Source organism: Calidris pugnax, unplaced genomic scaffold, assembly GCF_001431845.1.
Source record: "Calidris pugnax isolate Ruff unplaced genomic scaffold, ASM143184v1 scaffold183, whole genome shotgun sequence".
Classification (NCBI taxonomy): domain Eukaryota; kingdom Metazoa; phylum Chordata; class Aves; order Charadriiformes; family Scolopacidae; genus Calidris; species Calidris pugnax.
Window position 1 is genome coordinate 3,030,275 of NW_015090930.1, and position 23,493 is coordinate 3,053,767.

The window sequence follows — 23,493 nt, forward strand, 5'->3', positions numbered from 1 at the left end:
CTCTTCTGACAGCATAGATTGAAAATATAAACTGATTTGTTTATGTTGTGACTTGCAGGTTAAATAAACTGGAAAATATCATTACGTTAGTCAAAGGAAGAATCGAAGAAGTAGATCTGCCTTTGGAAAAAGTGGATGTAATTATATCTGAATGGATGGTAAGGTGCATGAATGTTCTCTTCAAGACATAGTTATTTTTAGGAAAAAATGTGTTGTTTTATTTCATTTGAAAAATTACCCTTAAAGCAATGCTTTTTTTTTTTGACCAAAAACTTATCATGCTTGCAACAGTATCTTTGACAACATGGGAGATAGGATGGCAGTCTTGATTATGTGGTACTCAGATACAATTGCTGATCCCTCTTGTTCACACTCTTTCAAGCCAAGGTTCTCTACAGTTGAGTTGGTTTGGGTACAGCAGTTAAGTTTGTTAATGTAGTAGGCGTGCAAATCTACAGGAGTCCTCTGTACTCCTGAATCATACTATTATTGCTGCTCAGGTGAAAGTAATGGAGAAACATTGTGTTAGTCATCTAGCCACATCATTCTGATGAGTAAAATACCTTTAGTCCACAGAGACGGCTAAAGACCAAGGTGAGTGTGGCAAAGGCGGTAAGGAGGCGAGGGAAATCCACAAATGGAGCGCTTGTAAACAGCTTTACTATTTATTGCAGTTTTTTAGTATAAGAATAAAATAACTGATATTAAAAGTACATAGTCAAGATGATGGCCAATGGGAAATGCAGTATGCAGGGTGTAAACGATCAATTTCCTGGAATTCATTGGATTTTAGCTGTCGGCCTGTTACCTTTCTTCATGTGCTGGCTGATGACTGTTGTCGTCATACTGGTGACACAGGTGTGCCTGCTACCTGCCATTGACCCTAATAAAGAAAACTGTGTGACAAGACTCAATGCTATGATGAACTTCATAGTGGCTGAATAAGCCTGTTCCCTATCAAAAATGTGGTAGGAAACACACGTTGAGATTTCTTTTGTGAACTTCGACTATTCAGTCTCCTCATATTGCAGACCGTCAAAAAGCACTTCAAAATACAGGTTTTCTTCATGCCAATTCTCACTGTTTGGACTTAAAGAAAAGTTCTTTGTCCTTCAAATTCAAGATCAATAATGAAAACTTACATTCAAAGTTACCTGGTTTTGTTTTGGGGTTTTTCTTATGAATTGTGGCTGTTGTAGTATAGTAGAAGATCCCTATTTCTTTGGGAGCGAGGCCACATGTTCGTTATGGATCCATATGGATCTAACTAGTTTCCAGGTACAGGTGGAAATAAATTGTTTGCTTTGGGTTTTCTGTGGTTTTTTTTGTATTACATATTTCAGTGAGCTGCTTTTCCTCTGCTGCTATAATGAATGTTATGTGAAGCATGAGTTTAATTTAGTGTTGAGGTCACTAGTTTCAAGGAAGGTTTAAGGCTTTGACTTAAACTAGTGGTTTAAAAATAGTGTGTTATGGTTGGTGATTTCTGACAGTACAGTGACTTCACTAGAAACGTAATTACATTTCTTTCAGGGAAACTTCTGATCAGTTGCCTAATATGTGCACCGAGAGTAATGTTCCTAAAATCACAGTTCTTATTCTGGAGCCAAAGATTTGTTTGGCTTGGGCACTTAAGAGCTTAAGTCATGTTGTAAATCAGTGGCTCTAAGGTGAAGTAAAGGATTTTGAAAAGCAGCTCTTCTAGGAAATGAAGTATTGCATATACCATGTTTCCCATTTGTGTGCTAATTTACCTTTTAATGTCATAATTATATAGCCATGTGCATTTAACTTAATTAGGTATTTTAAATATTTAGGAATGTTAGCATTTTTATAGGTTGCTGCAATACAGAGATAAAAGAGGACAATAGTGTGGAAGTAAGATTGATAGCTGGACAGTGCATGCACTGTTCCAACACTGTCCAGAAAGGAACATTATGTTGTCTAGATGCAAATGAAGATTCCTCTTTGTCTGGCATTCTTGTGTGAATTTGCTTTTTCTGTTCCTTCCCTACATGATACTGACCAGTGTGAAATCTTTTGTTTATATGTGAATATAAATGCTTGAAAATGTTGGAAATGCAAAGTGTGAGAGCGAAAAGGCATTCAATATATGTCAATTTTCAGCTCTTCATTTGCAGAATCTGTATGAACTAGCAGGAAAATTCTGATGCTAACAGTGGGTTTTTTTGATTTGTAACAAAAATATGACAAGTTACTATTCAGTTTAGAAAACAAACTGCTTTTAGACTAGTAAACATCAAACCCTTTCGTGGAGCCATAGCTTTGTAGTCCTTGGTACAGAACTGTCCTTAAGACCAGTACAATATAAGCTTTTTTAGAGCTATGTATGGAGCATCAGAAAATTAAAAACCAGTGTCAAGTGGCAGAGCAGAGGCTGGAGAGAGGAAAAATACTGCATCTCCAAGAAATGTTTCTAGAACAGGCTTTGGGAGAAAAAAGGCACATAGCACAGTCTATTGGAAAAGGTACAGTGTTGTATTATGAGCATCTCCAACATAATGGCTTCTGTTGATCATTTTCTTAATTGTGTAAGTGACCTATGACTTTCACAAACTGCTTGCTATTCCTGCTTCTCTTACATTTTAAAATTTGTTTCCTTAAAATATGCAGAAACGGGAGCAGCATACTATACACCCCTACCCACTGTGTAGTGTTTGTGTGTGTATATATATATATATGTAGCCAAATTATGTTTCAAATGTATATTTGGCATCTTCCAAAATAATATATTTTAGTTTTAAATTCACCTGGAAAATATTTTGTCCCGTTCCATGTTAGGAGGCTGAATGACGAGCAATTGTCTTGGTGGCTTTAGTTAAGCCTGTGTAATAAATTAGCAGTGATCTTGCTTTTAATGTGAAGACTTAAATTCATTGTTTGTGATGTCTGAAGTATGCATGTTTGACATTGTTAAAATCAGATCATAGCAGGGGGTATGTGTGACTGTGTTTGATTAAAACCTGTATGTAAACCATTGAGAGAGACAGTGGAAGGTGTGTTGAGCTGCTCAGCTGGTGTCCAAAAGGCAGATTGCTGAAGATGGAGGACCTGTTGGACTACTTAAGATCCAGATGAAGTCACCTATTTAGACTTCTTCACCCTGAAGACAGCTCTGCATTCCTTTTAGCAAAACATTGATGAAGTGTGCAGCCTGACACAAGGGATTCTTGCGGGCTGTGACCCAGGAGCACAAGGGGAGAGCAGGTGGACCAAAGAGCCAGTTCACCCAATAAACCATGTTGCCATAAGAGAGAACGCAAAAACAGCCAAGTAATGCCTTTTTCTGCTAACCAAACTCATTCTTTAAGGAGAAAGTCTTCCAGTTCTTGGAGACAGGTTATTAGAATGTAAGAATGGGTGAATTTTATAGAAGATCTCACTGCTGGCCTTGGTTTTGTAGAGGTTTCCCTGTCCAGGATCGTTTCATACTCTGTAGCAGGGCTGTGAGCTTCTGATGCACCATTCTGCTTGGCTGCCTGAAGCTCCAATGTGTGAAACTTTCAAAAGCCCTCATTTGTGAAACTACAAATTATTGTCCCTGCCATAGGCTGGAACTAGATCTCTAAGGTGCCTTCTGACCAAAACTGTTCTATGTTGCTGTGACTGTTAGTGTTTACAGGTAGCAGCCTTTAACAATTTTTGAATTGTCTGCTTGTACCATCAGGCACCTGCAAACAAATCTCTTGGAATCATGGGTTGGAAGGAACCTCAAGGACTATCTGGTCCAACCGTATCTTCTTATTCAAACTGTAGACTTACATGAATTATGTTTCTAAGCAAAGGGACAACTAATTGATTATCCCTATGCACTGCCTAGTCGCAATCTGATGCAAATCATTTCTGAGCACACATCAGTGATTTCTTTGCACCTTGGTGTAGTGAATGAAAACCCTTGTCAGTTAGTGACTTGCCCTGAAAATGGTTTGCAAATGCTCAAGTTTCATCAGAAGTTTGGAATTTTGACTTGAACCTGCTGCTTTTTGTACAGGTGGTGGATAAGGCACTTATGAATTGTCCACACTGTAGGCTTGCTCTCAGTCAGGATCATGTTTATGCATTGTGCTCGGATCCACCAACTTCTAAGAAACAGTGATGTTTTATTGTAATTAGAGTAATTTTACATCCAGTAAATAAGTTTGAAATGAGAGATGCTGTGCAAAGTGCTGAAGCTCCTTTTTTGTTAAACTGAATGCTGGGCAGGAGATGTACTATCAACATCCAAAGGTGACTGTGTTATTGCACACGTGGATTTTGATAGTGTAATTTTGAATTTCATAGGCTGCTTATTGAAAAGATGAGTGCAAAAATGAACAAAATGCATATAATGTTTTTCTGGAATGTTCTTACCTAGCTGCATCTGTGTGCAGATTTTTTTTCCCCTCTTAATGCTTTTACTTCCTTTCTCTAGCTAAGATTACAATGTTAGAGGTTGAGGTGTTTATTCACTTGAAAAATATCTGCATTTCTTGTTTCTAAGGGGTTTTATTGTGAGAGACAGTTCCCTGAGATGGTTGTCTCAAATACAGTGTTAGAGCCCAGTGCAGTCTCATAAATTGCTGGTTTATGCAGTGCTTTGTGGTACTGAATATGCAATAGAGTTTTACACAAGGAAAAACTGGGAAAGGCGTGGAGTCTCAAATTAAAATAAACAAAGTATAGAATCTGCTATTCTTGTCTTCTAGCTCAGGTAGCTAATGTCTTCTTTTTTTCTGTCCCTTTTTTTTTTTTTTTTTGGTAGATAATTTTGAAGTGGTATCAGGATGAGCTGTTGAATTGGGAGGTATTCAGGATTTGGGGAAAAGGACTAGAAAATGAGGATGTCTGAAACACTGGAAACCATCTTTTCTCCTTCCTCCTTTCTCCCATTTCTATGGTGGGTGTGCAGTGATGGTGCTTTTCTAAGACTCCTTTCTGTAGTCTTAAAATCCTCTGTTGTTTCTGTTAGTATTTGAAGGTGCATTAATGCAAGTGTTCTATTTTTTTAACACAGTAATAATTTATAATTTCACCTAAGAATCGAGTTTTTCTTTTTTGTGTTTTTAATAATGCTGTGTAAGTAGCTGAATGCTTTAACTACTTTACAGCAAAATGTTTTTTATAAAGGGATTGCATTTCATTGCATGAAAGGACTTTTTTTGCCAATGCCAATAATGAGTATTATTTCTCAGCACTTCAGATCTTCGCATTTGGTGTTCTCACATATCTTGTATTTGTTTAAGGACACAACAGGATGCGCATAATAAGAAAATAAAACTGTGGTTTTGAAATGTGTAGGCTTGCTCTGACAGTAATGAATTATTTCCTTTTTCTTAAAATTAAAACATACCTCACACATCGGCATGAAGGCTGACTTAGCATGAGGGAAATGGTGCTGCAGCAGAGCACGCAGAAGAGTTTTTGTGGAGCTGCTGCTTCTCGCTTCAGTGTGCCACAGGTTTGGGGGGATTTTGTCAAGTAAAAGGTGATTTTTGACAAAATTGAGTGGGCCCCATCAGTTTTGTGCATCTGTTAATGCAAGATTACATCCGAATCTGTTGTTCTATCTGTTTTACATACCCTCTGTAACTTGTTTAGCTCTGCAGTCCGATGGAAACCTTGAAGTTAGAAACTTCAGATCAAGAAAATAGTGTACTTTTTTATACTGATGGGGATTTTTTTTTTTTTTAAATTTCATTCTCTGGGCCAGTGATTTGATAGTTGCCTTCCACGTGATTAAATATTCAGTGTTGTTTAACCAAACAACACTGTTTAACCTTACCAAATCTGAAGTACCAGACCAGTTTCAGTTCTGTTACAGAAAATAATAAAATGGATCTTTGATGGAAGGCAGGGTGGAAACACAACACTTACTCAGGTGGTTACATATTTCTTCTCAATTCTATCTTTACATGTTTTTTCTGCTGTGCTAAAAGTTCTGCTTATTTTTGCTATTGTAAATATGCTAATACCACTTTTTGAAATATATTTGACTCTCACCAGTAAGTAGAAAATAAGTAAAGGCAAAACCAAGTTCCACAAGGTACTTGATAGGAACGGATAAGGGAAAAGTAGATGAAGAGGCATTTTTAATCTTAAGTAATTTGTGCATTTTTCTTTAATATTCTCCACACAATGAGTTATGCTCCAGAATTTAGTGTTGTTCTTGTGTCTTGATGGTTTTAAAGAGCTTAATATGTTTTTCTCAATGAAGAGTATCATGATGAATACTGAAGCACTGATGTTAAAGGAACATCCTATACTGCAATTAATTGGTGTCATATTTTTATGTAGCTTTGAATTAAAATGAAAATAAATATTAGTACTGTAGAATATAGTACTGTAGTGTATTTGAATAATAGAAAGAAATTTAACAGTGCAGTATATTAAGCCATCAAAGTTTTGTGAGCCTTTTCAAAATTCTGTTACAAACATAAAATACATATATAAAATATATATTTAAGAAAAGTAGCAGTATTCACGTTCCTCTGGATTCAAATTTGGCAGTGGGCTCATGCATCTTTGACAGCTGATTTCTTGGACAGAGATGATGTAGGACGGATGCTTGAACAGAGTATACTCTAGTGCTGTGTATTTTTGTTCCTAAGTCTGTTTATATGTGTGGGAGGGATTTTTTGTTAGCTGGAGAACAACCATTTTATTTCAGTTTTGAAAATATAAAAATAAGAAACTTGATTTTGAGAGAGAAATGGCCAGCTTTTTAGGAGTAAACGCATCGTATGACGGCGTAAGATTGAAGATGTGCCATATGTTCGGATTGTCTTTAACAGAGAACTTGTCACCTTTTGTGTGTCTTAGTTGAGCCACTAGCAAGATTGAATTATTAATATGCGGCTCACAGATTTGTGTCCTAGAGATCTCTTTGCAATAATTAATTTTGAGGCTGTGAATACCTGCTTAAGAAAAAACAAAACCCTGACCATTCTTGGGGTGGAAGCAAGAGTGTGCCCCACAGCATCACGGGGAAAAGACGTCAGGTATAATTCTCTTTCCAGATGGCACCCCTACAGGTGAGCCAGCAGCCTGTGAAATTACATTCTAAATTACACTACCGATGAGCACAGCACACTGAGCAAAATGCTTCGCTATAAGTAATAAATGACTTGGTTCAGTACCATTGACGGTTTATGTAACTTACAGGAATGCTGTAATGAATTGGGGGGGAGATGGAAGAGGGAAGGTGGGGGGAGAACCAGTGGTGCCAGAGTGGAAAGGTCGGCGAAAGGACGGTGAAAATTTCACTGTATTTCTCATGAGGAGGTGTGTCTTCCAGCTGTGCTACTTGCGCTTGTGTAGCAGACTTTGTGAGTGTTGGGCATTTTAGGCTGGAAGAAATAAGTGAAGAGCTGATGGGTGAAAATGTCACTTTGTAACTCTTGCTGGTAATTAGTCTAAAGATAAGTCCTAGAAGTTACATTTAAACTACTGCGGAAACAACTCATTTTCAGTTAAAAGCATCTGAAAAGATATTTTATGAACTATACATATTCTGATTTTAGAACTGTGAGAATAAGAATTTAAAAAAAGAAAACTTAGGTTCCGTTCTGTGCTTTTGGCATAAAAGCATCTCTGTCTGATGCCATCGGAGCTGCTGGCCCTTCCAACTGCTTTGCAAAGCTTACTAAAAATCATTTTGCTCACAAAATTAGTTGTTATTCTGGGACTTTATTCTCAGGACTCCATAGAAGTTAGGCAGTAAAGGGGAAGAACAAGCAACATCTGAAAGAAAAGTGTCCAGTAGAGCTCTGTCCCGTTACCAGAAGAAACAGGCTGAGAAAAGGGCATTTCTGTTACTGAATACAAGTATGTAATGCCTTAAGTTTCTGGTTTTCTAGTTTTGTTTGTAGTTCTGAAGGCTGCGGTGTTGATGATAGTGCTTGTAAGCAATTCTGAAACTGAAGTGTTTTTTTTTTTTTTTTTTCCTAAGATCCTTAGGCAAAATAAACATCCAAGATGGCATAGATTTGAAGTAAACTTTGGTACCTTAGCAGTGCGGTTCCCATGCAGTGCTGTCTATTGTCAGTAGTCTGGCATAATGACTTCAAAAAATAAAATAAAAATTTAAAAAATTCCTATGATTGTACAAATATGGAAGGGTAGGAAGAGATGAAGGAAAAAATCTTCTTTAGTTTTTGCTGAATGGGCTTGTAGGATTGCAGGTCCGAAGTCTGAACTTCTAGTTGTCTTTTTTTGTTCTTTCCTGCTGGCACTCTGTGTATAAATCAAGCCATACGTCCAAGCTTTGTTTTAAACAAAATGAGAATTAGGACACTGAGTGGAAATCCAAAATGTATGCAAGTATGATTTGTCTTAATAGATTTGATGTCACAAGAATGTGTATGTGGATGAAATGTGTTACAGTATTCACACTCAAAAGATAGGAAGGGTGTAAAATCAGTAAATCAATTGGAAAACAAAGGGCTGTGTATGTCTTGGAAATCTGCAGTTTATTTAAAAGTAGTTGAGAAACCGGATGTTTTCTGTAAAACACTAATCATATGTAATACTGTTATGTCATTTTCTAAATCTCAGCAATATTTGAGAAAATATAATTATCTTTTGTTTCAGAAAATGGCTGATGATTAAGTTCACAGTAAGCTTTTTTAAACATCAATAGCAGTATGATTAACCTGCTATCAAATTAATCCCAACACCACCAAACTATCTATGTAAATCTAGTTCTAACCATTTTTGTCTGAGAAATTTTTTTTTTTTAAGTTCAGGTGCCGCTAAATGATGTAGAACATCCAGAGAACCCACGTCTTTGGTGTATGATTTGTTTCCACCTGCCTTAGTGAGCATTGCCCAGCCTGGTACAGGGCACCACAAGCTTGCAGATGGGAACTAGCAAATGTTTTCCATTTGGTGTTTCTCTGACAATAATTTTCGTGTTACTTGCGGTACAAAGTGGAGAGAGAGTTTCTTGGTTGGTTTTGGGGGGTTTTTTGCTTTTTTGCTTCCTACAAAATCAATATGTACGGCTTTTCACGTGGTTTGAGTTGAATTTGATTTGATGTTGTAAGACTTTATCAGGTAATGGTTGGTATAGATTTGGATATTTATTGCCTGCAGTTTATTAATTTAGTAGGTGCTACATACTTGCATTTTGGGAAATTAAAGGTGATGCTTTATGTAACTAAAATTTTGAACCACTACTGTTGGTTTTTTTTAGAAATTCACTGGGTGCTAGGTCTTATTGAGATGTATGGGCATATGATGTTCTTAAACTGTGTTGCTAAAACCTATCTGTAGATTGACTAAGTAGGCTACATAAGAAGCACTATGATTTCTGAATTCTTTGCCTTTTCTCTGAACAGGGTTATTTCCTTCTCTTTGAGTCAATGCTGGATTCTGTCATCTATGCAAAGGACAAGTACCTGGCAGAGGGAGGCTCAGGTTGGTTCACATAATTCTTTTAATATATTTAGCTCTGGGGGGAAACGAAATGAACTCAAAGACTTAGAATAAGCTATGCATGGATGAGAAAGTTGCCAGTCTAAATGAAAAATGTTTCCATTAGTATGAGCTTCAAGGCATTAATTTACTGTATGGGTAATAGAAGAACATTAGATGAGGTATCAAGGTCTCAAGCTAATGGTGTTTTTAAGAATAGAGGGGGTTATTTATTCTTAAATACAGTCTAAATTTTTCCTCCCTACTTCTTCCCACACACGGGCATTTGTTTTCCCTTCTTGAAATCCCGTTTACTGTATAACTACCAACAGAGGAAAATAAGTTCTATTCTGTAGGATGTGATACTGTTTCGAGTAAGCTATGATTAATTAGAGGAAACGTGGATAGGATGTTTTCCTGGAGAAGGGAATTTGCCTGGGGAGGAAATAGTTTCAGGCGCAAGAAGCCACATGAAATAACTAATGGAATTACATTGTTTCAGTTCAGTATATTTATTCTATCCTGGTGAGAATACACCCTTTTTCTTCATGGTTGGAGGGTAGGGAAGTGACAGAATGAAAAGGTTTTAATTTGAAGTAGAGTTCTTCTATCCTTTTAAGTAGCTTAGTGTCATCTTAAGCAGTGTTTAAATGCCTGTAAATATTTATTCCTCATGTGATGCAGTTTTCTGCACATGCTTTATTCCTTGGGCTTAATTCCTTTGTCAGTATTGTATTTCATATTGACCTTTTCAATCGCAGTCATCAGTCTGGGGTTTTTTCCTCTTTTGTGCTAACCATGCACATAGTTAGTTTCACTACACTGACTTAATGATTGGATTAATGACTATGTAACAGTGCTCGCTGCAGTGCTTCCCTTTGATTGCAGTGAGCTTTTGTATGCTACACAGTGCAGCAGGAAAAAGGGGGATTTATGCAGTTGTTCAGTGTTTGGTCACAAAGCTGAATATAAAAGCAAGAAATTACTGTTCATGTGTTAAAATATTTAGAAGCCACTCGAACAGTGTGACAGAATAAGAAGTTTTTGTTTTCAGTGATGTAGAACAGTCCACAGTTGTGGTGTGCTCTGTATAGATATGTGCTGATGATTTTACGTTGCAATACAATTAAATCCGGGGACATCCTCTAAATTTTTAAGGAATCATTTTACGTTTAGCTACTACTACTTCCAAAGCCACCTGAAAAGGGTCCGAAATTTTTGACCTCTATTGAAACTGCAGAAACTGTGTCTTTCTGTTGCTGGTAAGTTTGCTGCTGGCTTGTGCCTCCCAAAGTTTCCTTCGAGAGACGCTGGTTCTGCACTTATCCTTTGTGGTCTGAGAATGGTCCTGGGCTCTTACTTGAGTCTTTACAAAGCCTACAGTGTTGCACGGTCACGGATTGGTATGGCCAGATTTGACATTGAATTTCATTGAATTTCTAGAGTTGGAAGGGACCATAGAGATCATCTAGTCCAACTCCCCTGCTGAAGCAGGATTGCCTAGAGCTAGAGCATGTTACTCAGGACTACATCCAGGCGGGTTTTGAAAATCTCCAAAGAAGGGGACTCCACAACCTCCCTGGGCAGCCTGTTCCAGGGTTCCGTCACCCTCACCGTGAAGAAGTTTCTCCTCATATTTGAGTGGAACCTCTTATGTTCCAACTTGTGCCCGTTGCCCCTCGTCGAACCTCTCCTGTTCTCCACGACGTCTCAAAGATGATAGAGAGTGGCCCAGCAATAATGTCTGCCAGCTCCCTCAGCACTCGTGGGTGCAACCCATCAGGGCCCATGGACTTATGAATGTCCAGTTTGGCCAAGTGGTTCCGAACCTGGCCCTCCTCTACTAGAGGAAAAATTTCGTCTCTCCATACCATCCCCCTTGCCTCTAAGGCCACAGATTCATGAGGGGTAGTCCTAACAGTGAAGACTGAAGAAAAGAAGGCATTCAGCAACTCTGCTTTCTCCGTGTCTTCCACTACTAGGGTGCCCACCTCATCCATCAGTGGGCCCACATTATCCCTCACCTTTCTCTTGCTGTTAACATACTGAAAAAACCCCTTTTTGTTATTGTTAATATTGGTGGCCAAGCTGAGCTCCACTTGAGCCTTGGCCCTTCTAATTTTCCTCCTGCATATCCTCACCGCTTCATGGTATTTCTCCTTATCTGCCAGGCCCTTTTTCCAAAGATTATAAGCCTTCTTTTTGTTCCTGAGTTCCAGCCGAAGCTCTCTATTTAGCCAGGCTGGTCTTCTTCCCTTCCTGCTTGATTTTAGGGACTTGGGAATAGCTTTATCTTGCGCCTTTAAGAGTGCCTCCTTGAAGAATGACCAGGAAAGCTGTTTCCTTAAGTTGCTTCCAGTTACCACTCTTGTGCCAACTGGTATGGCAGGTGAAAGGCTGTGCCTGAGGTGCATGAGAAAGTTGTTCAGCAATCGTCTTAGCAAGGCAGCACCTTTGCAGTGCAGTTGAAAAGCAGCAGAGCTGTGAGCACATCCAAAATCAGGTGAGCTAAAATTAAGAGCTCGTTCTGAGGTGAAGTCTTAGCAGAGAAACTCGTGACTGCCATAAAGCTTAATTTTGTCTCAAGCCGCTTTGTACTACTGAGCCCCAAGATGATTATTACAGGGACTGTTTGAAAGCTGAAAAAAGCCACAGAAGCAGCTGCCATTTGGCCAGATCTTTCAGTGATTGAGCCGGGAATAGAATCCAAATTTCTGAATTTGTGTTCAGTCAGTCATATCACGGTTCCTTCAGTTTATCCCGTTGGCACACTGAAGTGGATTATGCCAAACTGTCTCGGGTAATGCGTACAGTATATAATAGCTTGAGTTGGGAACATAAAATTCTTGCTGCCCAGGACCCATCTGTTTATTCTTCAGAGCTGTTACTTGCTTGAGTGTAGATTTTTGCATACATTTGAGTGCAGTGCGTGTTGGCAAGGGGTGACATAGGTAAGGGAGGCGTCATTGAAAAGATAATACTGTTTGCTTGTTCACGTCAAAGCGATGATGGCATTCACTTGGAATTATTTCCATCTATCTGGAGGATTGCTGCCTTACCCTTCAGCCTCCTGAAGTTTGTGAGGCATCGCTAAGGGATAAAGGATTTCCCATCGTCTCCTGCTCACCACGTGAGCTGTTCCGAGTGACAGATGACTTCTGGGCACTGAGTCGAGAAGGACACAGATGGTCAAAGCGATGAATCTGTGAGAGCGCTGAGGAGTATGTGCTTTTGTCCAATCAGCATTTTGTTCATTTCACCTGTGAGAAGGAATAATTATTAAATTACAGGCTTAATCAGAAAAAATGACGAGTCTGTCAGGATTGCACAGAGAAGTGTTACAGGGCTGCAGAAAGAGCAGGGGATTTCCAGGGGGATGGAGTATAACGGGCGAATTGGAAAATGCGCTTTTAAGCATTTACAAAACTCTACAGCATTCAGATGATTTATGCTGATATTTAAATAACACGCTTACATTTCCAGTCAAACTTCAGTATAGCACATGCTTTTGGACACATGTGAGTTTGTAAATTTGGAAGTTAATGTATCACCTCTACCCTGTTGGTGTCTGAAAAGGCATTGTCTACTTTTTTATTGCTATTGATAGGCTAAACTGAAAATGCAGATTAAATTGCAGCATTAATGTTTACCTTCTTCCTTGTGTTGAAGCACTTTCTGTAATCGATCATGAGTTCAGCTGCTGATGTAAGGATTTGCTGTGTGGACAAAAAGATTTAATAAAACCTGATTATTGTCCTGCTCAAATATTTCACGCTTGATAGACAGGGTAAACTTTTTCCTGTTAACAGAAGGTCCCAGAAATGCAGGCAAGTCTGAGGAAGGAAGGTTATAAAGTAGTTGATCGCTTTTTTGCTGTGGTTTTCATTTTTGATTGCAGTGTTGCTAGGATGCTCCTGTAAGTTATAAAATAACTATGGACTTCCAGCCCCTTTTCACCCATCTTCTCACAATGCTGCTTGCATCCGATGAAGAGCATTTCCCTTAAACATATTCCTTCAGAGGCTGTTACCGCTTGCTTTTGTTGTCTGTTTCACGCCATCTTTTAATTTTTTTGAGCATCAGTGGTGGCTCTTAAAGGTTTGAAATGCTGGGGGGGTAAAGCCAAATGTAATGCAGGTGTCACACGAGTAAACAGCAATGTGAAAGCTTTGAGAAATGGAAATCCCTTATTGATGGCTCCAGAAACTACTTGCAGACACTCCTACCGCCAGATGTTAATTTTTGTGCTTGCCTGACAGCTGCTAGGTGTGCTGGAACCAAATTATTTGTTTCAGACAAGACAATTTGAATGCCTTCCTGTTCTGATTCTCATCAAACTGCCTTTTTACTGCTGAGTTAATTATGGGCTGTTCCTAGAGAAACCTGCTTTGAGTTCCTTATCTGCAAAGTAGGGACAGTGGTAGCTTACCAATGGGATTCCCGTTTAAGCTTGCTAATACTTATTTATTCTGTTTTAAGCAGTAGGGAAGTGAGAAAAATGACTGTGTTCATATTTTTTATAAACTAGTCATTCCAAATGTAGAGGTGTTTGCTTACTTTAATGTCTTTATATGAAAAAAAAAAAGCTTTTTTAGAGGGGATTCTTCTTTATTATTAATATGTGGAAGATTATTTCCTTTAGGCTAAATCTACTCTCGCTATATAAAAGGTCTAATTTCAATTAGCTGTTTGTCTTCAGTATTTTACAAGGCAAAAAATACCCCTTTTTTGACATACCATGATATCATTACCATGCTATACCAATGATTTCTCCATGTTCATTTTGAGAAGCTACAATTTCAAGCAGAGCTGAGGACAAAATTAATTTTACAGTTCACCAGATCTGGGGGAGAAGAAGAGAAACTCAGCTTCAGTTTTATTAACGCTGCCACATTAATATATCAATAAAAAATAAAATAAAACAAGGTGTTTATTAGTAGTTATTTTACTCTGAAGCCACATCAAGAATTCAATGTATGCAGCTTTAAAGGCTTTAAAATTCTAAAATCAAAACATGGGAATTTCTTTGCAGAAAGAAGCTTAACTAAATATAAGTTGAGCTTCTCTTACTATTTGGTAGTGCTGTAGGCAGCCGTGTTCATAGCAGCTCTTCTTTGTGTCTTTTCCAATAGAATAGTGGATAGAGATGGCCTGTCTTTGCTGTAGACAGTTGTTCAAAAGGCAAATGTCAGTCTTCCCCAACTATTTGGAAAAGCTTTGAATAAGTACTCGTTCTGAAGATCTTCTTGGGAGAAGGGAGAGCACAAATGTGATGGTAGTATAAGAATGAGAGCTGTCATCTTAAAACTGGGGGGGGCGTGATGACCACATTCTCATCTGTCAGGTCACTTTTCTGTTTGCACCTGAAGAGTATGAGAGTGGTTATTGTTTTTGAGTACCCAGAAGTAACTTTTTAGGCTGTAAGGCAAATACCAGCCAATGCTGATAAGAAACAGGAATAAAACTCTTGAAGGAGAATATTTGCTCTTTTCTGAAAATAAGATCTTTTCACCCTCACCTGTTTTTCTCTTTGGGTGTCTGCCTACAGTTATTTAATACGTTTTAGGGCAGTCTCTGTCCAGAAGCCAGAATAGGACGTTCCAAATTATTTTCTTCAGACATCAAGTTTCCAGTCATTTCTTGCCAGTGGGATTGAATTACAGAGGTATTTTGTCATGAACAGGAAATACTGTTACCAGACTAGTGTGGGAAAATTAAGTTCCACTGTCTGGTCTCTTCTGTGCACAAATAGGACTCCAGAAAATAAAGTAGCGAGAAAAGTGTCTTGTCCAAGAGCAGAAAAAAAGTTACTTTATTTCTTCTATTAAGATGTTAACCACAAAGGAAAAAGAGAGGGGAAAAAAAGAAGTCCTCTTAATGTGTAAAGTAAAACTTCACTAATCTGTTTCTGTTGTTACAGTTTATCCTGACATTTGCACCATCAGTCTAGTAGCTGTGGGGGATATGAATAAACATGCGGACAAGCTACTCTTCTGGGAAGATGTATATGGCTTTGACATGTCTTGCATGAAGAAGGCTGTAATTCCAGAAGCTGTTGTGGAGGTGCTGGATCCAAACACACTGATATCTACAGCCAGTGTCATTAAGGTACCATACTAGAGCCTTCTTAAATTTTTAGTATTCAGAAGTTTCTTGGTTTTTTAAGGGGTTGGTGGGGGGCGAAGGTAGAATACAAACATGTGAATATTGGCATCTTCAAAATGATACCAATGCAATAATGTTCTTGAGGTGTTAAGACTGTAAGACTTGTATTAGTTGCCAGGTTTGAGCTCTTAATAATCGTCCCATATTTAGATTGTTCTGTTCCACATTTTCTTCCGTCCAAGCCCAGATTTGCTTGCATTTTGGTAAGTTACAAGTTACTTAACTGAAATATAAACTATACAAAGAAACCCAACCTGGAATATAGTTTTTCCTTCTCTTCCCTCTTCCCCCCAGTACTGAGTTGCAGGGGGCAGTTCTTACCTTTTCCTGTGTCAAGCTAGCTGGCTTAACGGATCTTTAGGGGAGGATCGCTTGCTATCACCCACAGCTTCTTCCAACAGAATGACCGTGTCTGAAAAGGCAGCAGTACTTTCTGCAGTACTCATTGAATTAATTTTATGCTTACTTTTCTGTATTGTCTTTTTTTATGGCGCCTTTGTGATGAGGAATAGCAGCAAAACTGGTAGTGATTCGTATGAGTGAACACCTATGTGACAAGCTATAATCCCACGGCATTGACTAGTTTGAAATTCTGGCAATCTTTGTGATTAGTTGTAATTTGAACAGTTCAGATCACATGGAGATTAGGATGATTATAAACAAAGATTTTTATTTTTTTGTTGCAATAGAATTATAATTATTGTTCATATAGTTACCGGTCTATTGTAAAACACAAGGCAGTAAAATTACTGCCCTTCAGTGGGAATTCTGTCTTTACTAAAGAGGTAATTTCTATTTAAATGCATTCCTGTCCTATTTTTATATAAAAGAAAATGCGTTTACATAATTCATGACTGAATTTAACACCACTATTGAGGGTAGTTCCAGTCTCTTCCAGCATAGAAACTGTTTGCTGTGATCAGTTGTTATACTGCCCACAAAAGCTGTAACAGGTGAAGTACAGTTTTGTTGTAAGTATATCCCAATACAAGTTATTGTTCGCTTTTCTTGCCCATAGTTTTATTACAGAGAACATTAAAAAATAGTTTCTTAAATTGAGTATTCAAATGTAAGAAGTGCTGAGACTGATATTTCTTTGACTCAACTACTTTGGCCACCTTGTGCATCTCTACTTTTTTTTCCTTTAGCTCAGGATTTCTTATTTGTAGATGAGGAAGTCATTACAGATGTGTCTCACATTTTATCCTCTGAGCTTGTTGATTAGACTCCCTCTAGAGTCAGTGAAATAAAATACCTTAGGATACCTCTAGTAAGTTGTGTGACTTGAGGCTTACGAGCGTCTTTTTTCCTTGAGTGTAAGGAGAGGGCAGGGTGATCAACTCTGTTGCTGAAATATGTCATTACAGGGAAGATAAATTCTCCTCTTGGTGATCAAATGTGCACAAGACAGAGGTACAGAGATCAAGAAGCTGAGGCTGTAATTGGTAGGCATCTGACAGGGCTGATTGCACAATGAATGCGGCACAGGCACTTTTCTCACCTGCTGGGTTTTTATAATATTTTTCATGTTCTGATTCAGGTGGAAATGTAGTTGAATACATCTCGCAAATAGATCAAGTTTGGAAGACAGATAAAACATGCTCTAAATTAACAGCTGCATGGATAAGTTGAGCTCTGTCAGTTTGTCAGGTAAACAAGTAAATTAAACATCTGGAAAGTGTTGATAACATTAAGTACAATTAAATGTGCACGATGCAGTCTATAAACTACTGCTGTTTTAAAAGCAAAATGCTTTACTGGTAATAGCACATGTCCCTTTCTAATATATAGTTATGAGCAGTCACTGTCCAGTGCAGGTGTGTGCACATGGCAGAGTTTGTAATCATGCAGGATTTTGCATGACTGTTGGGCTTAATGCTTTTGTATTCAGTTGTTCTCAGTAAAAATCATGGTTTTTAAAATAACCTGAAGTCAATGCATGAGCTCATTTGCTGGAGTTAGAGTTCAAAGTAGTAAAATTAATGAGTTGAGCAACAGTGGCATTATAGGTAAATTGTTTTAATCAATAGCCATTCCTCAGAACAAATGGGTTTTATTTTTGAAGGAAAGCTTAAAAATGTTTCGATTTATCATATGATTATTACAGAAGATATTTTAGTGTCTTTGCTCAGAGTAGCTGTTTCTTATTTTAAGTAGTTCATAATGTAAATTTTCAGGAAGAAAAATATTCCCCAAAGAAATACAAGGCAACAGCAACAGATATTGATTATGAATGCATATGACATTTAATTTCAGCAGTATAGGATGTTCTTGGTTAATGCATTTTAGCTGAGTCAACTAAAGAACTTAATACAGTGAAAAAATGTAGAATTTTAATGAACAACTGAAAATCAAAGCTTATCACTCTTTAAGAACTCTGATTTTTTCCTGCAGCTGAAGTGACTTGAGAAACTGCAGCCCTATAATCTAATTGCTGCTGAGGATATCTGTGTGGATATCTGTGAAAGCTGCTTAATTCCCACAATGGGCAGCTGTCATCAAGAAGGTTACCTAAGAACAAATTCTTTGAACAGAGTGAGCTCTTGCATCTAATTCCAAACCACTACGAGTCAGAGTGTCTGTTTGCTTTGACATTTGGGGAAGAGAGGATCTAGCTGTTTTGTCAGTGTGCAGACAACATTAGGTGGTTTTTTAGTCTCTTCCCATTTTTGGACAGGTTAGTATTGCCCTAAAAAAGTTGTCTTTGTATGGGAGCAACTGAACAACCTTCATCCAAAGGAAGATCTTAAATTAAGTTCTGCACTGTTGCTGACAGAATTGTATTATTTTTTCCAACAGCGTATCGACTGTAATACTGCATCCACTCGAGACTTAGAATTCTCTTCAGATTTCACCCTGGCCATTACAGTGAGCACAAAGTGCACGGTAAGACAATTTTACTTTCTTCATATATGGTCAGTATCGCATTGGACTTTAGAGAACTGTGATCATTGGAATAATCTTCCCAGGGAAGCAGTGGATTCCCCAATATTGGACAGTTTTAAGATTCAGCTGGACAGGGTGCTGGGCCATCTTGTCTGGACCTTGCTTTTGCCAAGAAAATGTTGTACCAGATGATCCTTGAGGTCCCTTCCAACTTGGTATTCTATGATTCTTTGGTTTTAAGATAAGGATCTCTGGCAAATCTGAGCCTGTGATCTCACTCAATTGAGTATTATTTTTCTGTCAAACACTAGTCAATATGAAAAGAAAGAAAAGAAAAAACATTTTTCAGTCTGAGTTTTGCAATTAAATGAAAAGTTGGTAGTAGGACATCTTTCAAACACCTCTTGGAAGTTATGCCTACATTGTTCAGTATGAATTTATATAAATACACATTATTTTTGCTGCTTTTTTCTTGGTTGTTCAGTATCTGCTAGTTATGAGAAAATAGAGAGACTGATTTACGGATTAATGAAAAATTGGCCCAATTTTTTTATACAAGTGTCCATACAATTTATGTGGTGTGTTTTGTGTTCTGTTTTTCAAGTATAAGTCACTGAAGACACCTAAATATTTGTTTTTAACATATTTCATGTAAGCATGTGAGTGATTTCTGAAATAAAGATGTTATCGATGTGTTTAAAGCTAAAACAAATAAGGTATTCCAACATGAACAATTAGAAATGTTGAGATGGGTACTTATGTGAGGATAGCTTTTTGATTTTACTTATGATGCATGGCTTGCTTTCTTTGTTGGAATAGTGAAGAAAAGAACCAAATTGAAGGATTTTTTTGTAGATTGCCATTAAGCGAGGTGTTTGGGATAAAGATGAGGTACAGATGAGAAAGTCTGGTGGTGGCTTAGTTTAAAGTAATGCATTGAGGTTTTAAACAGCGAATGGTAAGCAAAGACAAGGCGACCTGATTTTTACAGATTTTAATTGCAGTAATGTGCTGTTATGTTCAACATTAATTATAAACACTTTATACCAATTTATTAAAATATTCTCATCAGATTTGAGATCTGTAGTAAAACCTAAAATTTTTGTAGTCTAGTGTATTGTGATCCTTCTGCTGGGAGTTTCATGCTTAGGTCTACGTAAATCACTGCACATCACAGAATCAAGTCCAAAGGGGTAATCGATAGCTAATTTTTAATATATTGTAGTAAGTCTGCTACAATTGGTTGGTTTGGCTTTCGCATGTGTATCTGAAGAAGAGATGCAGGCTGCTTCTGATACCAACACAATATATTGCTGTATAATGTAAACAAGGTGATAACAAACTCTTGGATACCTATGCCAAGCAACAGAATACCTGGGTTTGGATGGCTCTACGTGTTAGTTTGTGCTGCTACATTTGCCACCACTTTTGCTGATGCAGAAGAATTTGTTGGTGTTAAAAAGTTAAGTTGTCCCATATATATAATTTAAAGCATTGTTGTTAGTGTGAGTTAGTAGCTATGTATAAATACTTCATAATTATTTGTCAATTATCACCAAATTAATGAGACAGTAACATTTTATTTTTTTTTAAGTGGTAATCTGTATATTTTATTGTGCATTCACAAAAAAAAATCTCCTGTTTTTAGTTGTCATAGAATCATAGAATGTAGAATCTGGTTGCCTCAGGGAAGGGTCATCTTTCAGATCCAGCTCCAGTGCAGTGAGTTAATTTTTTTTAAGTGTCCACTTTTTAATAACTGATTAGTTAAACAGAATTCTTTACAAAAACTTGATGATCTTTTTGATGTTTGGGGAGAGTAAAATAGCTTATTCTGTAAACATCATTTTCCCTAGCACTAGACCTTTACGAAAACTTCATTTTTGTTCTATGGTTCTGTGGTATCATTGACTTATAAATCAAGATGTACACCTGCATTTTATGACTTCCAGGGAGGAGGGGAGTGGGGAAAGAGCAGTGTTTCCAATATTTTGTCGTGAATGCAGGTTTTAAAAAATGATCAGAACTCTGTAAAGTATTTTGCACTTCATCATTTAGGTTTATTGACACTTTGAGTGAAATTTCCACTCTTTCTATGATGGATTGTAGAAGTTTAGTTGGGGGTTGACAGTTCATCCATCATATCAGGCTGCCTAACCTTGCAGTAAATGAACAATAGAAGTCCATTATTTATATTGAGAATTTTTGAGGAGATGCTTTAAGATTGCAATTTGTCCTTTGAAAATAACATTTGATGGTTTTCTTCTTTGCATCCCTGTTTTGTTGTTCTACTGGCTTTCTGATTTTTGCATAAAAAGAAAAAGCTGCATATATTGCCAAAAAATCTAGCTTTTTATACTTGTTTGTTACGATTTTTGCTTTTTTTAAAATATGAACAGTTTAAAATATTTTTGCTTTATTTAGAGAAAAAAATATTTTGCAGAAATAAGAATTTAGAAATCCATCCTTATATGCTTGTATATATTGGGGTTTTTAGCTCGCAACCTGAAGTTCATTTCAAAGCAGCTTTTTCTCAACCCTATTTCTAGTGTTGCCTCTAGGACTCCCTCCAAGTGGTCTGTCTTTATAAACCGAACAGGTGGAAAGCTTAGGTGATAATGTTAATTTTGTGGATCCTATGGCAGATCAGCTCCCAATTTGCACTGTCTCCTCGGGCTGTGGGTTTCCATTCCAAGGCGCTTCGTGGGTGTGGAGGAGTACAGAGTAGACATCCTCACATGGAAACATGTCATAGAGTCATAGAATGGTTTGGGTTGGAAGGGACCTTAAAGATCGTTTGGGTTCAACCCCCCCTGCCATGGGCAGGGACACCTCCCATTAGACCAGGTTGCTCAAAGCCCCATCCAGCCTAGTCTTGAACATGGCAGCTGTTACTGAACTTGTTTTTGCAGAAGTACTCGGAGAAAGCGTTGTGGCCTCGTCTAGATGGAGTGGGCAGCGTAACGTTCATCATTGAAGAGCTAAACTTTCAGCTGGCTGCTCTGGAGGCATTAGCCATGTTGGGGTCTGGTGCTTCCTCCCATCCTCCCGTTTGCACGCCTGTGGTAACAGGGAAGTAAGTTGTAAAAACTGACAGGAATCGAAGCCATAATGCTGTCTTTTTACCAACTCATTACCGCATTTGCTTTGATTATGACTTGGAACACTCCCAGGAACCTCTTGCGCCGGAGAGACTGCACTTTGCGTTTCTGTGGCAAGATGTGAAATACCTCTGAAACAGGATTCTTTGCTGTGAGGGTGGTGAGACCCTGGCCCAGGTTGCCCAGAGAAGCTGTGGATGCCCCATCCCTGGAGGGGTTCAAGGCCAGGCTGGATGGGGCTTTGAGCAACCTGGTCTGGTGGGAGGTGTCCCTGCCCATGGCAGGGGGGTTGGAACTGGATGATCTTTAAGGTCCCTTCCAACTCTAATCATTCTATGATTCTAAAAGCTGACCTTAGTTTTTCTCAGTCTCTCTTCACCGCCCCCCCCGCCCCCGACTCCTTTAGTAGATACTGTTTGAAATTCTGTGCTTATTTTCTGTGTTTATTTTTAGTCTCAATAGAACAGTTGACCTTGTCTTCATTTCCCAATACTTTATTTCTCCTCTTCTAAATTGTTCTGGTGAACCACTTTCTGGGAGGATTTCCTAAAGGCTGGGGGAGAGCTTTGCCTAAGAGACAGTTAGGGAACAGAGCTTTTTCCCTGCTCTATGGCTGGAGGGAGCACAGGAAGATTAGTTTCTCACGCCTAATGCTAACCTTTTGGACTTGCCACCCACCTCTTTTTCATCCTTTGATATTTATTCTTTTTCCCTCCGTTTCGCTTTGTCACTTTTTAGTACAAACCTTTTACTTCCTGAAAACTGATAATGCAAGTGCTGAAATAGATATTTCTCATCTTTTCTAGATATTATCGCTCTTCTTGCTGTCAGAAGGCCTTGTTGCTGACCTCTTGGCTAATTATGATGTCCCAATTAGTTGTACCAGAGTTTGTTTGAAAGCTGTGCAATTCAGTAGGCAATAGGCTGGTTTCTGTTTTTAAATAAATGGGCTAAGTCAGGACATAAATGACTGGACATGGTGAAGAGCTGGTGTGAAATAGAAAAACCACACAATTCCTCAGACTATAAAGCATTGAAATTTATGTGATTTAGGTCTATTCTTCCACCTGTAAATTACTTTAAATTACTCTCATACTTTTGTGTGAGGAAACAAAACCCCAACCTAGCAGAATATTGTGTCATGCTCATAACAGATCAGCTTGATGTCTCTCTCTAGGTGCATCTTAAAGGTATATTGCAGATGATCCTATAATGCATTTTATATGCATTATATATACACACACTATATGCTTAAAAAATATATCTAGCAGAACACATATTCTTTCTGCTGATTTTTCTTTTTTTTTCCTTCCTGTGGTTTACTACCAAGTAATATATTTTAGGATTAACTTTATTTATCATTATTTTAGCTTTCAAATACTGAAGATTTTCAGAGCATGAAATGGTTGTATAGAATCATTATATGAAATTGTTTCAAAGCACTTTTAGGGCAAGTTGACTTTATTTCAGTCTTACAAAGATAATGGCCAAAAATAAATTTAATTAGCCAGCGAAAGTGCATATTCCTGGTAAAGAGCTAGGGTTTGTCACTGCTGATTTTAATGAGACATCTGGCTAATATCAGTTAGTAGATGCTGCTAGGAAAATATTCCATTAATTGTATTCTAAGCTGATTGCTGTGTGAGCTTTTGAGATAAAATATAATGGTGATTACCCTCAGTGTAGAAATCAATTGACAAACTTTCTCTTTTGTTTGTGAGCATTTCCCCTGTGAGTCCATCAAGGTTGATCTTTCCTAGCTGAATAACAATATCCCTGGGGAGGAAAATGGCAGTATCTCTTCATTGCTCCCAGGAGATCTTGTGAAAGAGCAGGGGATGTGTTTAAAAAGTGGGAGGGAGGAAGGGGTGAAAAAGGGATAATGAAGCAGAGGACGTGACTGATGTATTAAAACGTTTAGGAGGAA

General features: G+C 37.9%; 1 protein-coding gene across 1 annotated transcript in view; it reads left to right on the forward strand.

The window, feature by feature from the left end:
• PRMT3 (protein arginine methyltransferase 3) overlaps window positions 1–23,493 on the forward strand; it is a 61,311-nt gene that overhangs the window by 20,929 nt on the left and 16,889 nt on the right. The window contains exons 10-13 of the mRNA XM_014951638.1: window positions 59–158; window positions 9,339–9,417; window positions 15,335–15,522; window positions 18,379–18,465. Of these exons, the coding sequence (XP_014807124.1) occupies window positions 59–158; window positions 9,339–9,417; window positions 15,335–15,522; window positions 18,379–18,465 (454 nt within the window). The remainder of the gene's footprint in view (window positions 1–58; window positions 159–9,338; window positions 9,418–15,334; window positions 15,523–18,378; window positions 18,466–23,493) is intronic.